At 53.4% G+C, this 22,525-nt stretch overlaps 2 protein-coding genes and 1 long non-coding RNA gene across 13 annotated transcripts in view; 2 read left to right on the top strand and 1 right to left on the bottom strand.

Moving 5' to 3' along the window:
* PACS2 (phosphofurin acidic cluster sorting protein 2) overlaps window positions 1–5,756 on the top strand; it is a 76,374-nt gene extending 70,618 nt beyond the window's left edge. For all 8 annotated transcript variants that reach the window (XM_040565978.1, XM_040565977.1, XM_040565976.1 and 5 more), the window contains exon 24: window positions 813–5,756. In XM_040565978.1, the coding sequence (XP_040421912.1) occupies window positions 813–931 (119 nt within the window). In that variant the 3' untranslated portion in view covers window positions 932–5,756. The remainder of the gene's footprint in view (window positions 1–812) is intronic.
* On the bottom strand, window positions 2,860–20,857 carry LOC121074226. The gene is made up of 2 exons (XR_005822210.1): window positions 9,352–20,857; window positions 2,860–6,115 (listed from the first exon to the last, which is right to left on the bottom strand). It is a non-coding gene; the product is annotated as an uncharacterized LOC121074226 (long non-coding RNA).
* MTA1 (metastasis associated 1) overlaps window positions 8,672–22,525 on the top strand; it is an 81,683-nt gene continuing 67,829 nt past the window's right edge. The window contains exon 1 of one of the 4 annotated variants that reach the window (XM_040565980.1): window positions 8,672–8,877. In XM_040565980.1, coding sequence (XP_040421914.1) covers window positions 8,850–8,877 — 28 coding nt within the window. In that variant the 5' untranslated portion in view covers window positions 8,672–8,849. The remainder of the gene's footprint in view (window positions 8,878–22,525) is intronic. The other 3 variants (XM_040565979.1, XM_040565982.1, XM_040565981.1) reach the window with 3 other exon arrangements.

Below are 22,525 nucleotides of genomic sequence, written 5' to 3'. Positions count from 1 at the left end.
GAAAATCCTCTCTCTCCTAGGAACTCCTCTGAATCAGTGCCCTGGATGAGGACAAAGCCTGGGCCAGGTTCCATCTCCCCTCCCTTCAGCGTTTCTTGTGCACGTCTGGGAAGGAATGGTGGAGGGCCATGAGTGCCTGCTCCTCTGGGCAGGAGTCTGGCACAAAGGCACACCACAGTGAGAGTGCATCTACAGGCAAACCTAAAGTGCCTGTCAGCAGAGCTGTGCATCCCATATCTGTACGCTGTCCAGTTAATAATTCCCACCACTGTTAACTGCAGAGAAATCTGCTTAGGTCACCTTCCTTAATTCTGGCCTGATCCCTGTGAGAGAGGTGAGTGTAAGGGGTGGTCAGAAAACATGCGTCACCTCTTTAGAAAACACAGATCTCCGTTAAAGTGCAATGAGGAGAGACTCCTGTCCATCTCTATAAGAGCACATTTTCTCAAAAAAGAAAGTGGGGAGTGTTTAGGAAGCTGGAGAGATCAGATCAGGTGAAGCTGAAATCAGTGCTCTGGGAGCTGCAGCATCAGCGCGTAGCGATGACACAGGCGTGCTGCAGGAATAGTCTGAGCTGTTCTCCCTAAAGCTGGTCTGTACTTGAGCCTTTTTCCCTCGTGTCTGCACCAACTTAGAGAGACAGCAGTAGGGTGGCCGGGCAGAGCAGCTCGTACCCTGAGCGCAGAACGTGGCCAGGCCTCCCTCTGCTGACTGCAGGGAGATTTCTAGCAAAGCTGTTTCTGGCTGACCACTTCCACTTGCTATTTTCTAACTCACCTCTTTTTTTTCTTCTTTTTAATCCTCCCCTGCAGTCCTGATCGATGGGGTAGAGTGGAACGACGTCAAGTTCTTTCAGCTGGCAGCACAGTGGTCCTCTCATGTCAAGCACTTTCCCATCTGCATATTTGGACACTCCAAATCTAACTTCTAGCCGTGCTCGGCGGAGGGACCTTCTGTCCGTCCCAGGGACTGCACACCAGGAGCCAGGAACTGCGTGCCAACTCTGACTCGCGTCGCTCTGCCCTCTCCTGCAGAATTAATTACAGATGTGCTTGGATTACTTTTGAATTACTTTTTTCTATTAACTCTTAAGTTTACTACAAGGGAAGGAAACCCCTTTAAACAAAGGCAAAAAAACAAAACAGTCTTAAATATAGATGTGCTGACAACAAAGCTGTGGGGGAGTTGGCAGGAGCAGGCAACCTGCCCGAGAACACCTACCACTTACAAGCAGATAGCTGAATTACTGCACTGCTTATTAACCCGAGACCTCATTGGTGTGCGTGGGCTGGGGAGCCGCGGATCAGCTTGAACAGATTTTGCAGAAGAGCACGCACGTTACGATGCATTTGGCCCCCTCCCTCCATGTTTCTAGCAAAACCAATGGCCAGTCTTTCTTCCTGCTGCCAAAGGACGAGAGATCAGCGAGGCTGGAGGGAGTTCAGCTGTCTGGTTTGAGAAACAAACCGCATAGCTAGGGAGATCTAGAGAGGAGATCGCCCTTCAGTGCACGGAGTCCGCCACGAGGACAGGCAGGTGTTTGTGCTGAGGTGACACCTGAGGAGGGTTGGGCAGGAACAGGAGTTAGGGAAACACTAGGTGTAAGGGAACTCCAGTGTCCCAGGTCAGTGACAATGACCAAACCAAGCCAGTCACAATGTCCCCGCAGCTGGCTGCGCTGCTGAGGGACGCCGCGTCAGTGGGGTCGCTGCTATTTACATACTCACACCGATTATTTACCTGTCAATAAAACCTCGTCCAGCCTCTAAAGGGAAAGGATTTTTTTAATAGCTGCAGATTTTTTTTAATGCTTTCTAAAAAAAGAAAAATAAATAAAAAATAAGAGGGGGGAAAAATTAAATTGCCAAAAAAACCCACCCCAAACCCAGAAGATGAGCCGTTGTCTGTGAAGTGATACATCACTGTAGTGGCTGGAGTCAGAGCCAGCTAAGGCGCTCTGCACGTCCAGCTGCCTTCCCGTCCGTCTGTCAGACTGCACACGTGAGGTAGCGTGGGCTGCTTTATCCGCTCTGCCTTTGTCCCGCTCTGACTGCGCCGTCCTCCCCAGAGCCAGCTGCTGGCTTTGCCTGGGTGTATTTTCACCGTGCCCGGCGTAACACCCAGGATTTCTTCTCACAGGGACTGCGAGACTGCAACAGAAGCAAAGGGTGCTGCGGGCAGGCGGCCTCCTGCAGGAAGTTGCCCCGACCGTCTGCTTTCTGGGTATCCCTTCCCAGGGGCATTTATTTCCCCATGGGTTGCATCCCTTCCCCAGCAGCATGTTTGCCCTGGCAGGGCACTGCCTGCGGGCTGAGGCTTTGCCACGCGATTCATTCCCAAGCTGCAGTGGAAGCTACAGCTGGGACATGGGAGAGGATGCAGCCAGCCGCGTTCGTTGTCCCTCTGGGGCAGCAAGGTGTCCTCGGGGGAGCTGGAGGAGTGAGACTTGGGGGTGTCTCGTGCCCAGGGCTCGTTTTGGCCTGGCTCTGGCCGTGTTTATGTTCGCTTTGTGCATCTCACTGCTGCCAGGACACGGGGATGTTCTCGCAAGGAGTCGGTGTGGCAGGCAGCAGCTCCGGGCAGCCCTGGTGCTACGGATGTGGCTTTTTGCTCTCTGGGCTTCCCGAGGTGTTCGCAGGAGGGGCTGGAAGCAGGCGGCGGATGGGGCTTAGGGAGCAGAGTGTGCCTGTTGTGTTGAAAAGCAGATGTTTCTGGCCTTTCGGGGTGAGGGACTGAAGCTTCTGGTGGGGTCCTTTGGGTCCCCCCCCCTTGTGAGCAGGTCTGGCTCCACAAGCATTTCCAGAACGCGCTTTCAGAGAGCAGTGATGCTTTTGAACCTTTCCCAGCATCCACTGGTCAGTTTTTGTTGTTGTTGTTTTTCCCTCTGACTCGTTACCCTTGGTTATTAAAGGTCTTGGAGAATTTGCTTTGTCCTGCTCTGCACAGGGAGCGCCCAGGTGGCTTTGAGCAGGGTGCTGGTGGTGTGCTCTGTTAGGGCTTCTGCTGACGGGGAACAAGGGATCATCAGGCGAGAGCGTGATCCCTGCTGGATCTAGTGCCTCTCACAGCTCAGGGCACGGGCTGCTTCACTGATTTTGATTTCATGAAATCCTTTCCCAGCACAAGTGCACCCTGCCTGGCCGGGCACTGGGCATTCCCTTCAAGCCACCCGCGGGAGGAGGACGCGGTCCAACGCTCGGCGGCACGCTGCTGGGCAGGCCGTCTTGTCCGCTTGAAGTCCTCCTCCTCCCCGCGGTCTGCGGGCAGGTCTGCCTCCGTCTGCCTGTGCCAGGAGCTCAGCTCCGGTGCAAACGGCGGCACGTCCACCAGTTTGTGCATTTCTGGCTGACCTGAGCTGATGCTGTGGGATTGAGTAGCGTTGCCTAGCAGCAGCAGCGTGGGAGATGGCGTATAAGCACATCGCTTTTCCCTTTTTTTTTTTTTTTTTTAATTTTATTGAGGCTGTTGCATCGAAAAAAAGCTTTTTCAAGGAAATTAGTCAGTGTGCGATTTCTTCCTCAAGGCTCACGCTGGAGTTACAGGAGCGGCTGGGCTGGCTTCCAGCGCTGGGAGCCGCACGCGGCCCGGGCAGCTCGGTGCCGGCGCGTTACTGCTGCGGAGGAGGGACGGACGGGACGGACAGACTGACCGACTGCAATAACTTTGTTTACTGGGGAGCGAGGGGGGAGCATGGCTGTGCCCCTCTCTGCATTTCAACCTACTGTAAAGAAACAGACGGTAGCTAGCGCGGGATTTCCGTGGTCCTGCCTATACATGTGTGTTGCCCTGCGCTACTGTGTGCGTGTATGTGTGAGAGAAGCACTCGCGCTCGTTGCGTTCCACATTGGTTTGCGTTTTGTTCCACCTCTGTACAACCGAATTCACCGGGAAGCTCTGCACGCCTGAGGGCTTGTGTTTGTGCCCTGTTGGAAGCTGCCTTTGCTCGGAAGTGCAGCCCTTCGCCCGTGCAAGGAGACAGCCGGACTTCGCAGCCTCGTCCTCCTGGGTCTGGCAGCTCTCAGGTCTCCCACCAGGCCATCTCCTGCTCTCCCAGCAGGATTTGGGGTCCCTGCCAGCCAGGGGGAGCACCGGGACTGGGAACGTGGTGGGGAGAGGTGGCTGCGTGTGAGCTGGTGGGTACTGACGGATGGCTGGGGGCAGGAGACAGCGTAGCCCCATGTTCAGCTTGAGGGTTTTGGAGAGAGGTGCAATTTAAAGGAAGAAATGCCACGGTGTTATCTCACCAGCCCGTGTGAGATTGGGCTTGAAACAGCTGGTGTCCTTCCCAGTTGCTGGTGGGAGAAGGGCCCCTCCTTCCTCAGAGGTGAGGCCTCAAGAAAAGGCTCGTTGCTGTGCTGTGCGAGGCTGACCTAGTTTATCAGTGCTGGTGAGCACAGGAAAGATGGAAGGTTTCTGTGGCGTCGTGTTGCACCTTGTGCTTCCCAGTCCTCCAGTTTTGGTTTTTTGGAGACTAAGGCTTGTCCCTGGCCCTGCCCGGGACGGTCACCTGCTGAGCTGGTGATTTTGCAGAGGTCTTGGGTGGCTTTTGTAGCTCAGCACTGCAGTTGCCGTTCACTTAATTTGTTACCCTTTACATCTCAGCGGTAACTGCAGAGTCCCTCTTAATTACACATGAGCTTGGGGAGAGCCACTGTCTCTGTGGCTGTGTTTTGCTGTGTTATTAGTACGTGCTTGCTGCTTTATCCTGCAGGGCGGGCAGGGGTGGGAGGCTGAAGGTTTCCTGGGGCTGGAGGAGATGTGCGTGTTGGTGTGCAGTCATCAAGCTTGGCCGAGCACCACGCTGACCCCTGCTCACCTGGGATTACAGCAAAGGCCTCGTCCTGCTTAGGGGTAGCAGGAATTCAGCTGCAGCTTGCCCCAAATGGCTCTGCCTGGTCATTTCTCACCAGTAATGGGTGCTGGAGGGAGCAGCGGAGAGCCAGGCCCTAGGGCATTGCACCTGGTGCCTCAAAATTTAAGAAAATCCTGGTGAGAGGAAGCAGAGCTGATGGCCTTCTGCTGCCGGATGTGCTGGGGGAGCCTGGAGTCTGGGCTGAGGGCAGTCCTGCTGTGCAGCAGCACCGGGCTGGGGGGCCTGGTGCTTTCCTGGAGCTAGGTCAGATGCAATGTCCCCGTTCCTCTGGTCTCAGTCTGGTGGACTCATTTTTGTGTGACACTCCCTCTGGGCTTATCAAGTAGGTAGGGAGAAGGCCAGAACTGAGCAGCAGCATCTCCCAGAGGTTTTCTGGAGCCTCTTCAGCAGGGCTGTCAGGGGAGGTGCTCCTGCAGGGACAGTCGGCGGCAGTGGGACAGACAGGAGGAGGGGACATGCCAACTTGGAAAGCAGCAGGTGACTGGTTTCCTTAAGGAAGAGCTCTGGTATCAGGCCACAGCAGTCAGCTGCTGCTTTGCACCTTGGCCAGAGCATTGCCTGCCCCGCTGCGTGCCTCGGCCACGGAGATGCCACAGGGAAGCACCTTGCCAGTGCGGGTACCGCGTGCTGTGCTCTGCTGCGTGCCACGAGCCTTGTCCGGACCGCAGCGTGCCAGGGGACGTTACCACTGTGTAGGTTCCTGAGTTGTCCATCTGTTTCGTTGTTGTATTGTTTGGGTTCTATTTTTTTTTTAATGAAGACATTAAGTGTAAATAGCCTTTTTTTTTTTTTTTTTTTTTTGGAACAAACTGCAACGTGCTCGACCTCGTCAACTATTTTATGGTACTAATGCAACACTAATAAAACTGGACATGAAAGCACATACCCGTCCCTTGAGTCATCTCTCGGCAGGGGCTGTTCTGGCGTGACTGGGGCAGTTGTCTCTGGTAGGAAATGCTCCTGGAAGCTGCTGCCAGCAGCTGGTCCCTTAGCCAGCAGCACAGAAGGACACATGGATGGGAGCAGGCCTTCTCTTAAGGCAAGGTGTTGAGCTCCCATCGTGGCCGGTTCTCCTCTGTCCTGCGCGTGGGGTGGGAGATGATGGGGGAACTGGGCTCTGGGTCCTCTTCTGGAGCCGTGTGGGAGACGGAGCAGTGAGGTGCTGCAGTGTGTTGTACACACGGTGTGTGGTACTGGGAACTGTGAGCAGGACCACGGTGTGCTTTGTTCAACTTCTCACCACTGCTGTAAGGAAGAGGAGAGAGAAAAGGTGGTCAGAGCAGCCTTTCCAGGAATCACCTCCTGGCTCCTGTGCATGAGCAGGCTCAGAATGCCCTCAGCTCCTCCCAGACAGCACGTCTTATTGCCCTCAAGGGGCCTTAGCTGCAGGAAATCCCGTTTTGAGCATGTTTGCAGTACCAATCACATTTCTTTTTTCTTGCATTGTATCTCCAGTTGCCCAGCAGTGTGTCCCAGGGCAGAGCTGGTGGAACAGCACATCCTCTCCCAGCACCACTGCCCTCTCCCCTTCAGGAAAGCAGAGGACCAGCCCCGCAACACCAGGGAGCAGGACATGCTCTTGTGTCTTCTGCAAGGGAAGATATGTGCAAAGGGAATTTGAAGGGCTGACCTTTCGGTCCTGGTCCCTCACTGAGTTTAGCAGGAAAGGCCCTGCTGCCGCTGAGCAGTAGGAGGGCTGTCATGGGACCAGGGAGCAGCAGAGCGGGGTGATGAGCAAGATGGGAATGGAGCTGGGTGTAGCGAGGATGGTTCAGGGCCAGGGTGTGCCCGCTCGCATGCAATAGGCACAGAAATCTTCCCTCGCCCACGTGTGCTGGGATGAGCTGATTTGGGCCAGGTGGCCTCCGACGGGGCTCTGGAAGCGCCGGCATCTTCTTTTTGCAGGTCTCAGCCTTTCCCAGTGGATGTGCTCCCTCGGTGCCGCATGAAAGGCATCGAATGGAGGAGATGCCCCCTCAAAACACCAAGGGCTTTCTGGAAGGACTGCGTTTGCCACGGGAAGAACCAGAGATGCCCGCGGGTCTGGGTTTTGGCAGTGGGAGACAGGGCCTTGACGATCCCGCTCCTTCCCAGGCTGTGGCTGCCGGAGCCAGCTGCCCTCCTGCCGTTGCACAATGCCCCGGCGGTGACCACAGCCATTGCTCAACGTGGAAGAGGAGCAGCAGGGAAGTCCTGACATGTTTTTGTTGCTATCGTTTAAAAACCAATTTAGCGTCTGGAAAGAGCAGTCAACACCACATGACTGGCCACTTCTTGGTGTGCAACCACCAAGTGCCCCATGATGCGATTTGTAAATATTTATTCTGGATAATTTTTCTGTGTCCTACTGAATTATTTTCCGCTCGGCAGAGCAGTGGCGGCAGCAGCCGGTCCCTGCGTGCAGCACAGACAGCTGTGTCCACAGTGGCTCAGCGGGCACACGCTCCTGGGCCAGCTCAGAAAGGAGGGAATATCGTGGTGGTACCCTCCATGGAGTGAATGTTTTTGGATTTTCACCGCCAGCCATGCTTTCCTGGCTCACTCCGTGCAATATTGGGAAGGTGGAGGCATGGCCTACTGGATTGTGGGGCCTGACGGAGATTTTGGCACCTCTGTGTGCTGTGTTGAATATGGCTGTGTCGCCTGGGGGCTGTAGCCAGGCCCGGCCTGACCATGGGTAGGGCCTGGGGCTGGGACCGCGCTCGGTACTAGGCTCTTCTACTGCCCCGGGCCCGGCTCAGGGCTCGCTGCCTGGCTTGGGCCAGGCATGTGGGGACGTGAGCCTCGTCACTCTCACAGGAAGCAAAAGGCCTGCTGTTTTTGGCTGGGTGTGAGCACAAGTGGTGTGTGTGCGTGTGAGGGGGGCTGGGTGTGAGCACAGGTGGTGTATATGTGCGTGAGGAGGGCTGTGTGTGAGCACAAGCGGTGTATATGTGTGTGAGGGCTGTGTGTGAGCACAGGCAGTGTGTGTGTGTGTGAGGGACGGCTTGAGCACAGGTGATATATGTGTGTGTGAAGAGGGCTGGTGTGAGCACAGGCAGTGTGCGTGTGAGAGCTGGGTGTGAGCATAGGTGGTATATGTGTGCATGTGAGGGCTGTGTGTGAGCACGGGCGGTGTGCATCTGTGTGAGGGCTGTTTTGAGCACAGGTGATATATGTGCGTCTGAAGAGGGCTGGGTGTGCGCACAGGTGATATATGTGCCAATGTGAGGGCTGGGTGTGCACACAGGTGGTATGTGTGTGCGTGTGAGGGCTTGGTGTGAGCATAGGTGGTATATGTGCATGTGAAGAGGACTGAGTGTAAGCGCAGGTGATACATGAGCCCGTGTGAGGGCTGGGTGTGCCCACAGATGTTATGTGTGTGTGAGGGCTGGGTGTGAGTACAGGCAGTGTGTGTGCATGTGTGAGGGCTGTGTGCGCACACAGGTGGTATACATGTGTGTGGGGGGATGGCTGGGTGTGCGCACAGGTGATATATGTGTGTGTGTGAAGGCTGGGTGTGAGCACAGGTTGTGCGTGTGTGAGAGCTGGATGTGCGCACGGGTGGTCTCTGTGTGTGTGTGAAGCGGGCTGAGTGTGCGTGTGCCCGCGTGAGGCGGGCCGTGTGAGGCCGGGCGGGCTGTGTGTGTGTGTGTGTGTGCGTGTGTGTGTGAGGCAGGCCGGGTGCGTGCGAGGCGGGCCGTGTGTGTGTGCAGGCGCTGCCCGCCGCGCTCCGCCCTTCCCCTCTCGCCTCCCGCAGGCCGCTCCCCTCCCTCCCTCCCTCGCGTCCTTCCCCTTCCCCTCCCTCTCCCCGCCGCCGCCGGGCCCCTGCCCTCCCTCCCTCCCTCCCTCCCGGTGCCTCCTCCCTCCTCTCCCTCCCTCCCCCGGCGGCGGGCGGCGCGGCCCCTTTAACTCGGCGCTCCCCTCCCCCGCCCGCCCCAGCCTCCATTTTCCAGCGGCTCCGGCACCTGGAGGCGGCGGCGGCCCGCAGCCGGCCATGGCCGCCAACATGTACCGGGTCGGAGGTGAGCGGCCCCCGGACCCCTCCCGCGGCTCCAGCGGGGCCGGGACACGCGTGTGGAGCCCGGGGGGGCCTCCCGCGGAGGCTGGGCCCCGGGGGGGGGGGGGGCTGCGGGGGCACGGCCGGGGATGGGGACGGGGTTTGGAGGGTCGGGGCGCGGGAGGAGGCGAGCACAAAGATGGGCAGGCTGCTGGTGGGCTTCCCTTCCCTTCCCTTCCCTTCCCTTCCCTTCCCTTCCCTTCCCTTCCCTTCCCTTCCCTTCCCTTCCCTTCCCTTCCCTTCCCTTCCCTTCCCTTCCCTTCCCTTCTCTCCCCTTCCCTTCCCTTCCCTTCCCCCTGCTTCTCTCCCCTTCCTTCCCCTTCCCTCCCCATCTCTCCCCTCCTTCCCCTCCCTCCCCTCCCCTCCGTGCCGTTCTCCTGCCCGCTCTCCCATTACTCTTCCCCCCCCGCCCGCCTGATTGCCCTTTGTTTTAACTCACGGCGACAGAAAGGAGAGGCAACAGGGCCCTGGCTGGTGGATTTTATGGAAGATAAACACCGAGGGTGGTCTGGCGTGGATCTGCGCTCAGCCATTTTCCCTTCGCAGAAAGTGTGCGCTGCAACTTCTTTCTCCGCAGGATGTGCAGGAAGATGCTTTTGGGGGGCTTCCTCCTTCCCCAAACACCCCGTTTCCTTCGGAGTTCTGTAAAACCAGAGTAAAGTAAATGAGGGGGAAAATACAGCCAAGGTGGCCAAGCCATCCTGCCTGGCTGCTCTCCATCGGCGACTACTTTTCTGCTTTTTCGGCCTGCCCTTACTTTGTGCTCTGAAAATTTTGCTCCTTTTGTCACAGCCGTACTTTTTTCTGGTGCTTGGTTTCGTGGAGGGACAATGCGTGCCTTTGGGCTGTCCCGGCTTTGTTTCTTGGACGGTTACGAGCTGGTTACAAGCTGGTGGTGTGCATTGCGTTGTGTTGGACGGGGAGGCTGAGAGCGGAAGGGTGAGGGGCGAGGAGAGTTGGGGAAATTCGCAGCTGGGTTCCCGCTGTGAGTGGCAAAGGGAATCGGTGGTGCTTGGTGTTTAATGTCACAGGCACGAGTCCCTGTGCCATCCCTGGTACTCTGCACGGCAAGGTCTGCGCTGTGCTCCCTGCTGACCCGCCTGGGCGGTGGGCAGGGATGTCTGCAGGTCCCTAGGCCACCTGCTGCTGCTGCAGGCTGTCCTGTAGGGTGCCCGGGGCCTGCCCGCCCCGCGGTGCCATCCCTAAGGACGACGAGGCAGGGATGGCATCCTTCATTTGGGCCCTGCCCAAAGTGTTCTGCCGCACTTACGGCAGATAACCCCAGCCAGCCACCAGGGAAAACTTCCTCGTGTTGCAGCTGGCGTCCCTCGTCCCTCATCCTCTCCCCGTGCACCTCTGAGAAGAGCCCTGCCCTGCCAGCTCTGCGCCTCCCGCTCCTAGCTGTGACAGCAGTGACATCTCCGCTGAACCAACCTGCCTCTTCACATCCAGCGCTGCCCACCTTGGTGGCTCCTGTGTGCCCCCGTCCCTGTGCCGGACCCGGCTCTCCAGGTGGCCTTTCCAGCGCTGAGCAGCGGGGCAGGACCCCCCATCCCTTCACCCCGCTGGTGCGGCACGAGGGGATGTTGGCCGCCTTTGCTGCGAGGGTGCATGTTGGCCCTTGGGCACTTTGTTGTTTTTCCAGGTGTTTTTCTACAGAGACGCTCTGTAGTCAGCCTGTGGCGCTGCAGGGAGTTATCCCATCCCAGATGCAGGACTTTGCTTAGCCTTAATTGAACTTCCTGAGGTTCTTGTCAAGCCGTTTCCTGGCTTGTCAAAGTTCCTCTGAGTAGCAGCCTTGCCCTCCAGTACGTGGCATGCTTTTCCTGGTTCCCCAAACTTCTGGCGAGCGCGTTCCAGTCCCAGTCCATCGCAAAACGTCCGCGGCTGGCCCCATGTCGGTGCTGAGGGATGCTGTTAGCAGCTAGGTGAAGGCTGTGCTGCTGATCGCAGTCCTCTGAGCCCGGCATTCGTCCGGTCTGCCTCCCACCTTGCTGCCCAGTCTTTATCTCAGCAGTTTGGTTCAAAGGCTCCCCTGGGGGGCTACGAGGCCTTTGACACGAGGCACCTGCAACACCCCTGCTCTCTCCTTAGCCACAGAGCCGGTCTTTTCATCGCAGCGGCGAGTCAGATCAGTCGGGCATGATTTGCCTTTGGTATATCCGTTTTGGCTGGTCTCAGTCACCTTGGTGTGCTCGGGAGCAGCGTCCAGGATTTGCTCTGTAACCTTCCCAGGCGGAGGGCAAGGCAGCTGGCCGGTGGCCAGAGTTACTGTGCTCTGGTACCGTACGTATGGATGAAGTCTGGGTTTGACATATGACCAAGATCAACATATGGGCAGATGCAGCTGTTTCTGTATGACGGCTCTGTTCGGCGTGAGCCAGAGGAGTTTGTGTTACTGAATTGTTTCTGCCCCTGGTGCTGGTGGCTCCCGTTAATGGGAGCTGTGCGCACCGAAGTTGTGTGCGGACTCCAGGGCAGGATTAAGTCCTGAATGGGGTTTGTGCGTCGTCATTTCATAGACTTGCCATTGGAAGAGAAGCATTCAGCAGATAATCCGCTGTTATCCTTGTGGTTACCAAATTGTGTGCGCGAACTCCAGACCTAACAGCTGCCAAAACCAGCTTGTTTGTCGTAGATCAATAACGCTCCTGGGAGTATACGGTGATCACTTCTGGCCTGGTCGTGAAACGCTGTGAATTCTTATTTTCATAAACCGGTAGGTAGGTTGCACTTCTCTGACAGAGACTGGTTTTAAGTGCCATTTTTTAGTGTTGGTGCCCAGTGGCTCTGTTACAGAGGAGCCTGGCAGCCTGCACTGGGGCACCCAGGTCTTATTCTCAGCGTAGGGGAGCTGCAGGAGTCAGGGCTGCCACTTCAGCGGTTATAAGACTCTGGGTAAGTTGACTGCTGGCACCTAGAGAAGGCAACTGGTTTTCGTGGTCCTGCTGAGTTTTTTTGGTGCACCTCTGGTGGGGCAGGGGGTTAGCGCCGACACAAATAGCTCTCTTGTAAGTTAGCGCTGTTTATGGGGGGACGTAAAACTTTTGTGTGTGTGAAGATGCTGGGTTGTCAACTTGCAAAATGAAGTATGGGAGCTTACTCACCCTGAAGGAGCTCCTGGAGTTGTGTCCCTCCAGCGTAGCAGAGGTGAAGATGCTCTGAATGAAGATTTTCCTAACAGCTGCCATCCAGCCACGAAATAAATGGTAGCGTGGTGAGAGGTGGCTCTCCTCGCCTGGAAGGAGTCGTGGTGCACTGGCCCGCCGCCCCGTGGAGCGGCCCGGCTGTCTGCCTGATTGCAGGCCGCATGGGAGTGCTGGATAAACACCAGGTCTAGGAAACTTGGGACCGCTGGGCTGGAGTCTGGGGCCTCTGATGAAAAAATGCATGTGGGAGAGATGCTCGTTGTTCCAGCTGGTGCCAGCCTCCCTTCAGGAGAGTGCTGTGTCAGCTGCCTGGAAGAGAGCGGGTTGTCTCGGCACCAGGAGGCTTCCCTTCCCAACGCTGTCTCATCTGCACCTTCTCCGGGAGAGTTTAACCGCAGCACGAGCGTTTCGTTGGTGGCTGTAAGTGACTGAGCCCCGCTGCAGGCTTGTGGCATTCCCTCGACGCAGTGGAACGACGTTTTTCTGCGTTTCCATCTTGCAGCGATTCGAGGAACTCGAATCCTTCCACCTTTCCTCCTCCTCGCGCTTTGTGTTTTTCCGGGATTATTTTTAATCTGTATCAGGCACCCGATCTGGCTGCCCGTGGGACTGTGCGAACAGCTGAATGGGCTCAGTGGGAGGGCTGGGAACAAGGGGATGGATGGGGAAAGAAAGGAGAGGAAGGATGGAGGAAGAACCCCTGAAGCCAACACTTCTGCTGAGGCAAATGTCGATTTATGCTTTTAGATGAAAAGCTTTTTATGTATTCTTGGCTTAAGAGTTACACTTGCTTGGGAGCGTGCTAGGTTAGAAAGTGATGGCTGCTTTTGAGTGTGTAGCACACTGAAGGTGTGTTTGAGTGGCACGTTTATGATCCTAGGTCAGTCAGGCGCACGTGTGCCACCTGAATCCAACACGCTGAAGGTAAGTGGTGCCCTGACCCCGCGTGGGCTCTGAGGTTCCCAGCGGCTGTATTGCAGCGTGCTGGAGAGGCAGCTCCACCACGTAACGGGTGGCTCCCCCCAGGCAGGCTGGGTTGGACCCAGCGTTGGTGCGCCTGTCCGTGCTGCGGGCATACTTCTTGTTTCAGCGTAACCGTCCCCAAAATTTTTAGGCATGGCAGCGTGACGTCATTGCTCTGTTAATTAAGGGTGTTATTAATGCATCGCTGGGGACCAGGTTTGGCCTGCCCCCATCCAGTTACATATCACAGCCTGGAATCCAGACTTCTCCTGGCTCCTAGTATTGCCTGAGAGCTACTGAGGATGGCTGAATTTGTCCTCTTGACATCATAGTGATGCCAGTAATAATTTTGTGTGCTTTTCCTGGTAAAAAAAACTTGGGTACAGAGCTAGTAAGATGCACGTTATTGAGTCTAGGCCTAAAGCACGTAATCCAGATAATTTAGCTACAGGGGCACGTGTAAACCCTCTTCTGTCCCCCTTCTTTATTACCAGCATGTGTATTTTTGGGGTTGCAGGAGGGTTAGTGGGAGTGCTGCTCCATGAGCACAGGCTCGGGTGAGCTGTCTTCTCGCTTACTGATTTTTGTGTTACTAACTTTGAGCTGAAGGTAACTTGAGCTGAGAGTGGGCTTAGTGGAGAGAGGTATAACTAGTAAAGGTAATAAAAATGAGTTTGTTCTCGCAACTTACTAATAGGTTTCTGCAGCCGGTGGTCCTAATGGATATAGGACAGCTTCTAACTCATCCCATTTCAGCCACTGGGTTTCTTCACCTTTTCCTTTAGCTGTTTCTAGCTACACCAAAATTTATCTTGTGTTCCGCAGTCTTCCTTTCCCTCTCCCCCAGGCAGGACTGCCTTGGTGAAAGAAAGATGTTAAGAAACGTGGCATGATGTGGAGATGTCAGACAGCTTCGGCGTGCCCAGCTGATGTGTAAGGCTCATGTGGACGCGCTCCGTGGAGCTGTGCAGCCACGTGCCCTTGGCAAGACGGAGTGCGAGCACCTGGTCAGCTTCTGCCCCGCGGGGGAATGTGGCTTCTCCCCTCCCCATCCCAGCAGGACGGCGCCTGCCGGGTGCCTGCTGTAGTTCCCGGACACCTCTCTGGGCAGACGGGTGCTGCTGGCCTGGTGGAGATCCAGCACTGTGGTGTAGGGGGCTTCTGCTGGGTGCTTTTTGGCAACTCGGGGTGCTGGGGGCAGGCTGGGGACACCCCCGGCTGGCTGGGGGCTGGCAGCTCCCCTGGGCTTTTGTGGGCAGCCGAGCTGAGCTGCAGCACTCCTCCCCTGCTGCTTCTTCCATCCCGTTGGTCGTGTCTGCCTGTTTTGCCTTCCAGCGATGGTGGATGACAGACACCTGATAAGCGAAGGCACTTGATAAGTCCCTTTTCTATAATTCCTTGAGAAAACGTCTTTCCTTTTAGCTAGTGAGATTTGGGTTGTGTGTGAATGGAAGGAACCTGCATCTAGCTGCTGTTTTTACAGCAGCAACTTCTGATGTTGAAATTTCCTAACTTTAAATAGATAAAAACACCTCATCTCTTCTGAGCAGGGCAAGAAAGGAGTAAGGTGGTTGCTACTGTTTTCAATTCAGCTTCTAAACTACTCCTGAGTTAGTTTGGGGTTGCTTGAAAGCGGGTATAAGCTGTTGGAGTCACCCCCATCTAGTTTTGCGCCTCTTCTGACAAGTGATCTGTTAAGTCAGTGTCACGTCTGCACCAGGATCTTACGCTGCATCTTATTTCTTCACAAAATTGTTTTTTTCATGTTCCCAAGGAGGTAGCTGGCCGAGCCTTTTACCAGTCTTGCCTGAGTTTCCAGTGGAGTTGAGGTAACTGGAGTAGTTGGGAAAGGTGCTTTTGTAGGGTACTGCACTTCCACGTCTTCAGTGTGTCAGAGCTTGCTGCTGTAGCTCTAATATACAAAGAAGCCCTGCTTCAAAGTGTGTTTTAAAGTCCCATTTGGTTCCTCCTCTCCTCTTCAACTTGTAAAACCAAATTTGGGCTGTTGGACTCTCTGTTGCTAACAAGAACTAATGAGTTCCCACTGTAATTGTTTAATGTGTAAGAAAGCATTTCAGTAGGGAAAGACATTGAGGAATTTTTCACATTTAAAAAAAAAAAACAACACAACAGACTTATTTTAAAAGGAACTTTGTTATGCCGTGGTTCAAAGGGGGTTGAACTCTTGTGCGTAGATGAATAATTTAATTTGTTCCCAGTTGCAGACAGGGAAGTTCCTCATGTTGTCCTGTAGGATATGCAGTACGGCAGTTTCAGGAGTTTAATGCATTGCAAGATCATCAAAATTGGTGCTGGATTCTCAAGCATGGCAAAATTTACTCTCGGAATATTTGTGGCAACCTTCTTCTTTCTGTGCTTCACCAAGTTTGTTTAAATAGACTGTAGAGCCCAAGATGAACTTAAGGAAAAAAAGTGCCCTTTTTGGAAGCTTCAGGAAATGCCACATCTTCCTTGTGCTGCTCCTGCTCCTCTTACGCGCTGGTCTTTTGGGGAGGTTACTTAATGGATCGAACCCGATTTGGTGCCTCAAGATGTGCCGAAACCACTGGAATCTCAGTGAAGAGTTCATCCTGGAAAGAGAAAAGTCTAATCGCTTCTGATTTACTTCGTTTGCTTCACAAAAGACTTGAGATTTCATCTCAACCTCCCTGAAAAATGTTATTTACGTATAGACTCTGAAGGCTGGGTGAGACCTAGGCCTGGCTGAGCAGAGGAGGCCCCTCAAGCAACGCTGCTGATCTGTGTCTGGTTTGCTGCCGGCGTGGGGATTTGTCCTTTTTTACAGATCTCGTGTGCCCGCGGGATGTCGGGGCGAGCAGTACCTCGTGGCAAACCTGAAGACTTCCTCAATTTGTTATCCCCACGCTACCGTAAGGGGAAGCTGCAGTCTGGAAGAATGAGGTTTTCCTCATCGTCTCGTGCAGGCTTCACACACTCCTTTTTGGTGCTCCTAACTAACCCCACGTCTCTGCTCGCTGGCACGAGGGAGGCAGCAGGAGGAGTCGCCTCCAGAAGGACCCATGCAGGACCCACGAAGATTTAGGGCTGCGTAGCAAGCAGACTGATTTTCTGGCTCTTTGGCTGGATCGTCTTTAAGCAGGAGGAGTGTTCTTGAGATAATTTCTCTTGTCATTGATGTACGAGGTTAACTGCGATAAGGAGAAGCTAGTTGGCAGCTTTAAAGCGAGTTTGCAAGCGAAAAAAGGAGAATTCAGGCTTCTCCTGTCTCTTCCACGTGTTACTTGCAAGCTGCTTAGTCTTGATGGTGCCTGTGCTTTCATGGTCCTCCTGCGCTGCCAGATTGCCAGATGTGATCTGCATCGGCCGCGGCCCACGGTAAGGGCTCAGATAAACCGCGCACGGTGCGCCCCAGCTAACCTGGGGACGTCGTGCTGCTACGTGAGAGGAAGAGGACGGCCGACGCTCGACCAAGCGTGAAGCCGGCGCGCTGTGAGCGGGCGATTCCCCATTTAGCACGGAGCTTGTCGTTACAGAGCGAAGCTGTCAACGTCTGAGCAAATTCGAGGCAGCCGAGCGAGACGGTTCCTGTGGCTGCCGCTTCGGGTAGCGGCATCGCTTCGGGTAGCGGCATCGATTCGAGCAGCGCCTGCTGGTGGGTGCTCGGCGCTGTCCTCCGGGCGCTTCCTCGGCTGGGCTCACGCAGCTCAGCACGGTGTGGCGGAGCACATCGGGGCACTGCTTTGGTTCAGACACGCTTTTTCAACCGGGTGAGTTCCTGGCCTGGTTTCCCACGTGTGTGCCTTGCTCCTTCCATCCAAGGCGAAGCTGTCACAACTCGAGGGGGAGGTACGGGAGGGCGGGGGATGAATCAGCTGCACTGGCACTCTTGTTTGAAGAAACATCTGCAAAGCTATGGCAGCAGTTTATACTGGGTCCGTGACTTACATTGCGGAGCTGTGATGTTTTTGGCCTGGCACTGACACCCTGCTCCTGCACTTAATATGCTGTCATGCTGTGACCCAAGCAGTTAATTCATGTTGGCTAACCGAAGTCAAGCCTTGCTCTTTAAAAAAAACAAAACAGCCCACCCCAAAAAACTTTTTTTTTTTTTTTTTAATTTCATGAGGGTGATACCAAACTCTGTGTCCAAGTACTTCAGAGGTTCTTGTTTTGCAGCTCTTGGGATACTTGCAGGGAACGTGAAGCTGTTTTCTTCTGATTGTCTGCACTGCCCGAGTATCTATCTCTTGGAAAAGAGTGTTTTTATTCCCTGCCCTTAGCAAGGAGAGGTGCAGTGGGACAGGCTGTTCTCTTGGCTGCGAGAGCAGCCCAATGCCAGGGTGTGGTTTGAGGATACTTGTCTCCCGTGCCTGCCCTCCAAAAGAACCCCCAAGGAGTTCTCTTCCACCTGGTTTCTCCATCTATTAGGTGTTTCTGTGACTTAGCTGTAAATTAAACCATCCTGGTCGTCCCTTACAATCCAGCTTTTGGGAAGGATTTTTGGTTTTAAGCCTGGGCTCATTCCATTGCCAGGTCTGTGGCGTTGCCCCACAAAGACTTGTACTGGCCCAGCTGAAATGAGAGGCTCACAACCGCTCCTGGAGAAAGCGGTCGTATAGCCACATCCTTGGGAACTGCAGTGGCAGAAGAGGTAATACAGAACAGAGGATTGCTCTTGTGTCCAGGGGACTTCAAGTCATGCTTAAGTGTCTTCTGTAAAGCGGGAAAGAAGTGGTGTTTTTCCAGGAATACGTAGCGTACTGTCGTCCCGCAGGGACCTGCAGGGAGTTGACTCGGTGAACCCGAAGGTCGGTGCTGCATGCAAACGGGCCTCGGTTACAGCTGGGGCACGGGGGGGGACTGGTTGGAATGGGTTTCCTTGGGCTGCTCTATAGCTGGCTTCTAGGAGCAGAATTGCTCCCTTATCCTCAGGAAAGTACTATGGAAACTTGATTTTATTTCCAGATTTCTCGCACATTCACTTTTTGAGTCTTGTTTGTACACAGTCTCCCTACCGTACCTTTCAGCTGGCGTCTCCAGTAGCGGTTATTTCGGCATGGCATAGTTCTTATCTCAGGGCCGGGACCTGCGATGTGCCACTGCCATCCACCACCTCTTCCTCACGGTACAAGCTCTGTGCCGTGTCCAGAGCTGTGATCTCAGGTCTCTAGATAGCTGCTGCTAGCAGAATGCCTGCCTCCTTCCTTCCTTGGCAGAGACAGTGAACTTTTGGGAATGCACTTGGTCGTAATGAATCAAATCAGAAGTTAATCGAGCCCGGGACCTGCCCTGAACAGCCCTGGCAGTAGTGGTGTTGGGAGGTGCCTAAGAAAGCAAGCACTTCTGGTAATTCCCCCAAACGCTGGGGAGCCTCCAGGGATTTGCTTTAAAATCTAGTCTATTAATTGTTTCTGAAATGGGAGCCGTTTCATATCTTTGCCTGTCTTACCTTCCTCACGCGTAGTTTTTAGTGTCTCCGTTTTTCAGATAGGGACCAGTGATCAGAACTTAATTATCTTTGAGACTTCTGTTCCTCTGCGAAATGTTTGAAAGTGAACAAAGGGTTCAGGAGTTAATAGAGAAGAACTAATGCATGGATAATGGAGTTGCATAAACCTTGTTTCACTAAGAATCATACAAAAAAAAAAAAGATGAGGTAGCTGGACAGGAATTTTTTCTTCCCCCCCTCCTTTGACATGACAGAAAACAAAGAACAGAAAACCTTTGGGAAGTTCCAAATCCCTTACTGTTTCATAGTTAAAACTGGATCAAGCAACTGTCAGTTTGTCCAAGCAAGTTGCATGGCATTAACTTAGATATTTTTTGCTCCAAAAAGGTAGAGAGTTATTTCTTACCTTGAGGAAGGAGCTCTGTGGTGGTTATTTGTTTTTGTTTGGAACCATTACAGGTCCTTCAGAGTGGATTTTGGTTTTTGTTTTCAGTACCTTTTATCAATTCAGAAGAGCTTTCATCGAGAAGAGTTTGTATCAGGTGTTTTATAGGTCCGTGCATGATCCATAGTCCTGTTACACGGACCTTGCAAGGGGTTGCTCCTACCATAAGGTTACAGTTCGGGGAATTTCGAACCTGGGTTTTTGGAGGCAAGTGAGGAGGATTGATGTGTGTACCTAATCCTTGCTGCTTGAACATTTTACAGCTTGGGAATTCTTAAGGGGAGGAGATAAAAACCTGTTCCTGCTTCTCCATACTCAGGGTTTTAATCACCTTCGTCAAGGCAACTCACCTTTACAGATAAGAGTTTGAGCATGTGGAAAAGAGATGGGTTAACAAACTCAGGGAAAATCAACCACCTGTTCCTCACAAGCACTCTGACTCGGTGTTAAGTATGGACCAAGTACTGATATTTACACAGCTTATTAGCTTCTGCCCACCTTTGTGCAGGTGCGTGGTTCGTGAGGACTTGGCAACAAGTACTTTGGTATTTATGAATTAACCAGTTTCTTCTTTATTCTCACCGTTGGGGGCTGGAATGGCAGCTTGTGCTGTGTTTTATTATTGAAAATAGAGCAGAAGTTAGCGTGAAAGTGAGAACATGGACTTCTGCCATGTGTTGTGAATACGTGAGGCTCAACTTCCTTTAGTACAAAGCAGTCCTGAGCTGCTCCTGCATGTATATGGATGTAGATGCGTGCTTGGGATTTGATAGGCAGTAGTAGAGGCTTTAGTTTATTAAATGAAACTGAGCTGTCTTTTCCTTGCACGTATCCTGACTCATCTTACAGCCCCAGCATTCTTTTAAGTCATGTTTTTCTTGGAAAATGGTTGAAAAGGGGAAGTTGAGCTGAGCACACTGTATATCCTTGTATACATAACATACATCTTCAAAGTCATTTTTGGATGTTTTACAGCGTATTATCAGAGCAGATAGAATCTGGAGAGGCTCTATGCTTGCTCACCACCAAAGCGCTTGGTGCATGGGCGATATGCTGATGTGTTTAATACCAAGGATGTTGTCTTCCTAATGTGTCCCTATAGGCTCGGGGCCGTACAGGCACCCTTGTTACACTGCCTGCATGCCCTCCAGGAGGGTAAAAGCAGGAACAAATTTAACATAATGACAAAACAGCGTTGTAAAAGATGATTTTCTATGTGTGTAACGTCAGCGTGTAATTAACTAGACGGAACTGCCGCTTTGGAGGGAGCGTGCTCGCATAACGCCCTGCGTAGGCCAGCCCTTGGTGTCCACCACACCTGGGAAGCTGTAGGAGCTAACCGAGGGGTCCTGCTCCGGCAAAGCCAAGCAGATTGCCGGCTGCCCAGGTGAAGGAGGAAAGCCGTAAGCGGGGGCAAGGGCAGGGCTGCAGCAGTTCCTTTGGAAGGCTTCAGTCTGAGAAGCTGTAAGTCCGTGAGGATAATTTGGCCGCGTGTCACCTTGCTGGTGCACGGAGCCACCCCAGCCTTACCAAGCAGAGTCTGCCATGTCTCTAGACCTGGCGGTGACCTAAAAGGTTTGACTGCCTGCCAGTGGCTGCTGCTCTTTAGGACGGCGGCCTTCCTGGCCGAGGGAGGCTCTGTCTGCTTCCACCTGGCCTGGGACCGTGCCCGCTGCCTGCTCGGAGGCAGGGTCATGGCTGTTCTGGATGGGCGCGCTCTCCCCGAGCTGGGCCGTCGCTGCTCGTTTATATCTAGGAAGTTTACTGCAGGCTTCGGGCTCGAGGAAGTGGTGTAGTGGTTTGTTAATTTTGATCCGTTGCTGAAAACCAGGCTTTCTTCCTCCGCAGTGAGAGGGACTTGTCGCTCTGGTAATTTTTCCCAGTTTTGTTCTGCCTGAGCCTTTTTATCGAGACCGGGCAGCTAATCTCAGGAGCACGCCGTGTGAGCACGGCGCCTTGTGAGACGAGTGTCTCAGTTAAAGATTTCACACAAGGGTGATTTATTTTGATCCCTGTCCTCGTAAGCCTTTTGACTTGGTCACTTTGGTCAGAAGAGCAAAGCTAGTTTGATTTAACTGGGGTGCCTCTCCTGGCTAAACTCAGTGAGGGTTTGCTGTCTGACTGGGGATTTCTGCAGGAGGTGGTGCTCGTTTCTGCCAAGTCCCTCGCTAAAGTACCTCGGCAGGTACTGCAGAGGGTCGTGTGCTCTTTTGCTCTGCTTCCAGCCCGTTTGTCAGGAGTGGGGCTGTGGTGGTGGCGGTGCCCGTGGCACAGGGACCTTTTTGGGGCAGCACGCATCCCATGCCTGCAGTACTGCCGTCTGGAAAGCGTGCTTGGACTTGTGCTGACAGAGTATGCACGATACCTTTTGTCGAGCTGTGAGAGAAATTAATTGTAAATATCTGCTTGCTTTGTACTGCTAGGTGTATTGGCTCGCCTAATCCTTTTAGCAACAGAAACAGCTGTTGCAGTTTTGCATCTCCTGTAATGAAAAGACTGCTGGTAAGACTTTCTCTTTTGAAAGTATCTCTTGAAACCAGACATTTCGTGGGGTGATACCTTCTGAGTGGTGCTGGTTTTCAGCAGCCAGAAGGCAGCGGGACCTGGGCTCTCCTGGGTGAGATTGCTGGGCTCGTAGGCTGCGAGCAGCTTGGCCTCTCCAGCTAGCCTCCTCCAGCCTCCTCTTTCACAGAAGCATAGACCACGACGGATTGTATTACCCAAACTGTAAGGTGATTGACAGCTTCAGGAGCGAGCTGCTGAATAATTTGAAAACTGGAGCTTACGTAAAGAAACTAACCCCAAATTGATGCGGAAATCCAGACTGTGAGGAGGCATGTGTTTCCCATAAGTTAGGTCGTAAAGTAACCAGGTCGTCATAACTTCATCCACTCTCTTGATGCTCATCTTTAATTCAGGGCAGCAGCTTTGTGCATTGGGCAGGGGAGATATTTGCAACCCTGGAGTTACTAATTTATAACACGTCTAGAAATTCGCATCGTGCCAAGCAGCACTAGTGAGTGTGGGAAGAGGAAGGCTTCAGCCTCCCGTGTTTCCCGAGAGCGGCTGCAGGATAATGCAGGGCACACAGCGAGGGGAATTTCGGGAGGCAAGGTGAGGAATGTTCAGCCAGGTCCTCAGAAAGCACATGTAGCCTCAAAGGCAAATGCAAGTTGGGAAGGATAAAAATACTTTTGGGCATTTTTGCAACTTGATCACCTAAAAGCCTGTAAGGTTATTAAGTAGCTCAGACATAGCTTAATCTTATAAAAATATGACCTCTAGACAGTGCGTGTTCTTTTCTTTTGCAGTACCCCTTCTGTTTTTCTTTTCTGCCGACCAACCTAGACTTAATCAACAGCTGACATGAAGAGGGTAGAGGGGGAAGCAATTTTGCAGTGATGTCTTAAAAGCATGTGTGAGCAAAAAGAAAGTGTTGTATTTATTGCTAATTGAGAACAATTATTTTACTTCCTTCGTGGAATATTTCCATCTTCTGCGGTCTGTAGGTCATCATCCTAGTTCAGCAGTTCAGTATCTGTATAATAACATTGCTTTTTAGTAAGTTGTGTATATTCTCATCTTCAGGGAAAAAAAGCAGGGGATGGAAAGGCTTTTGGAGTTG

The sequence above is a fragment of the Cygnus olor genome, chromosome 8 (genome assembly GCF_009769625.2).
Source record: "Cygnus olor isolate bCygOlo1 chromosome 8, bCygOlo1.pri.v2, whole genome shotgun sequence".
NCBI lineage: Eukaryota > Metazoa > Chordata > Aves > Anseriformes > Anatidae > Cygnus > Cygnus olor.
The sequence above is the reverse complement of the archived record's forward strand: the minus strand, read 5'-3'. Positions and strand labels throughout refer to the sequence as shown.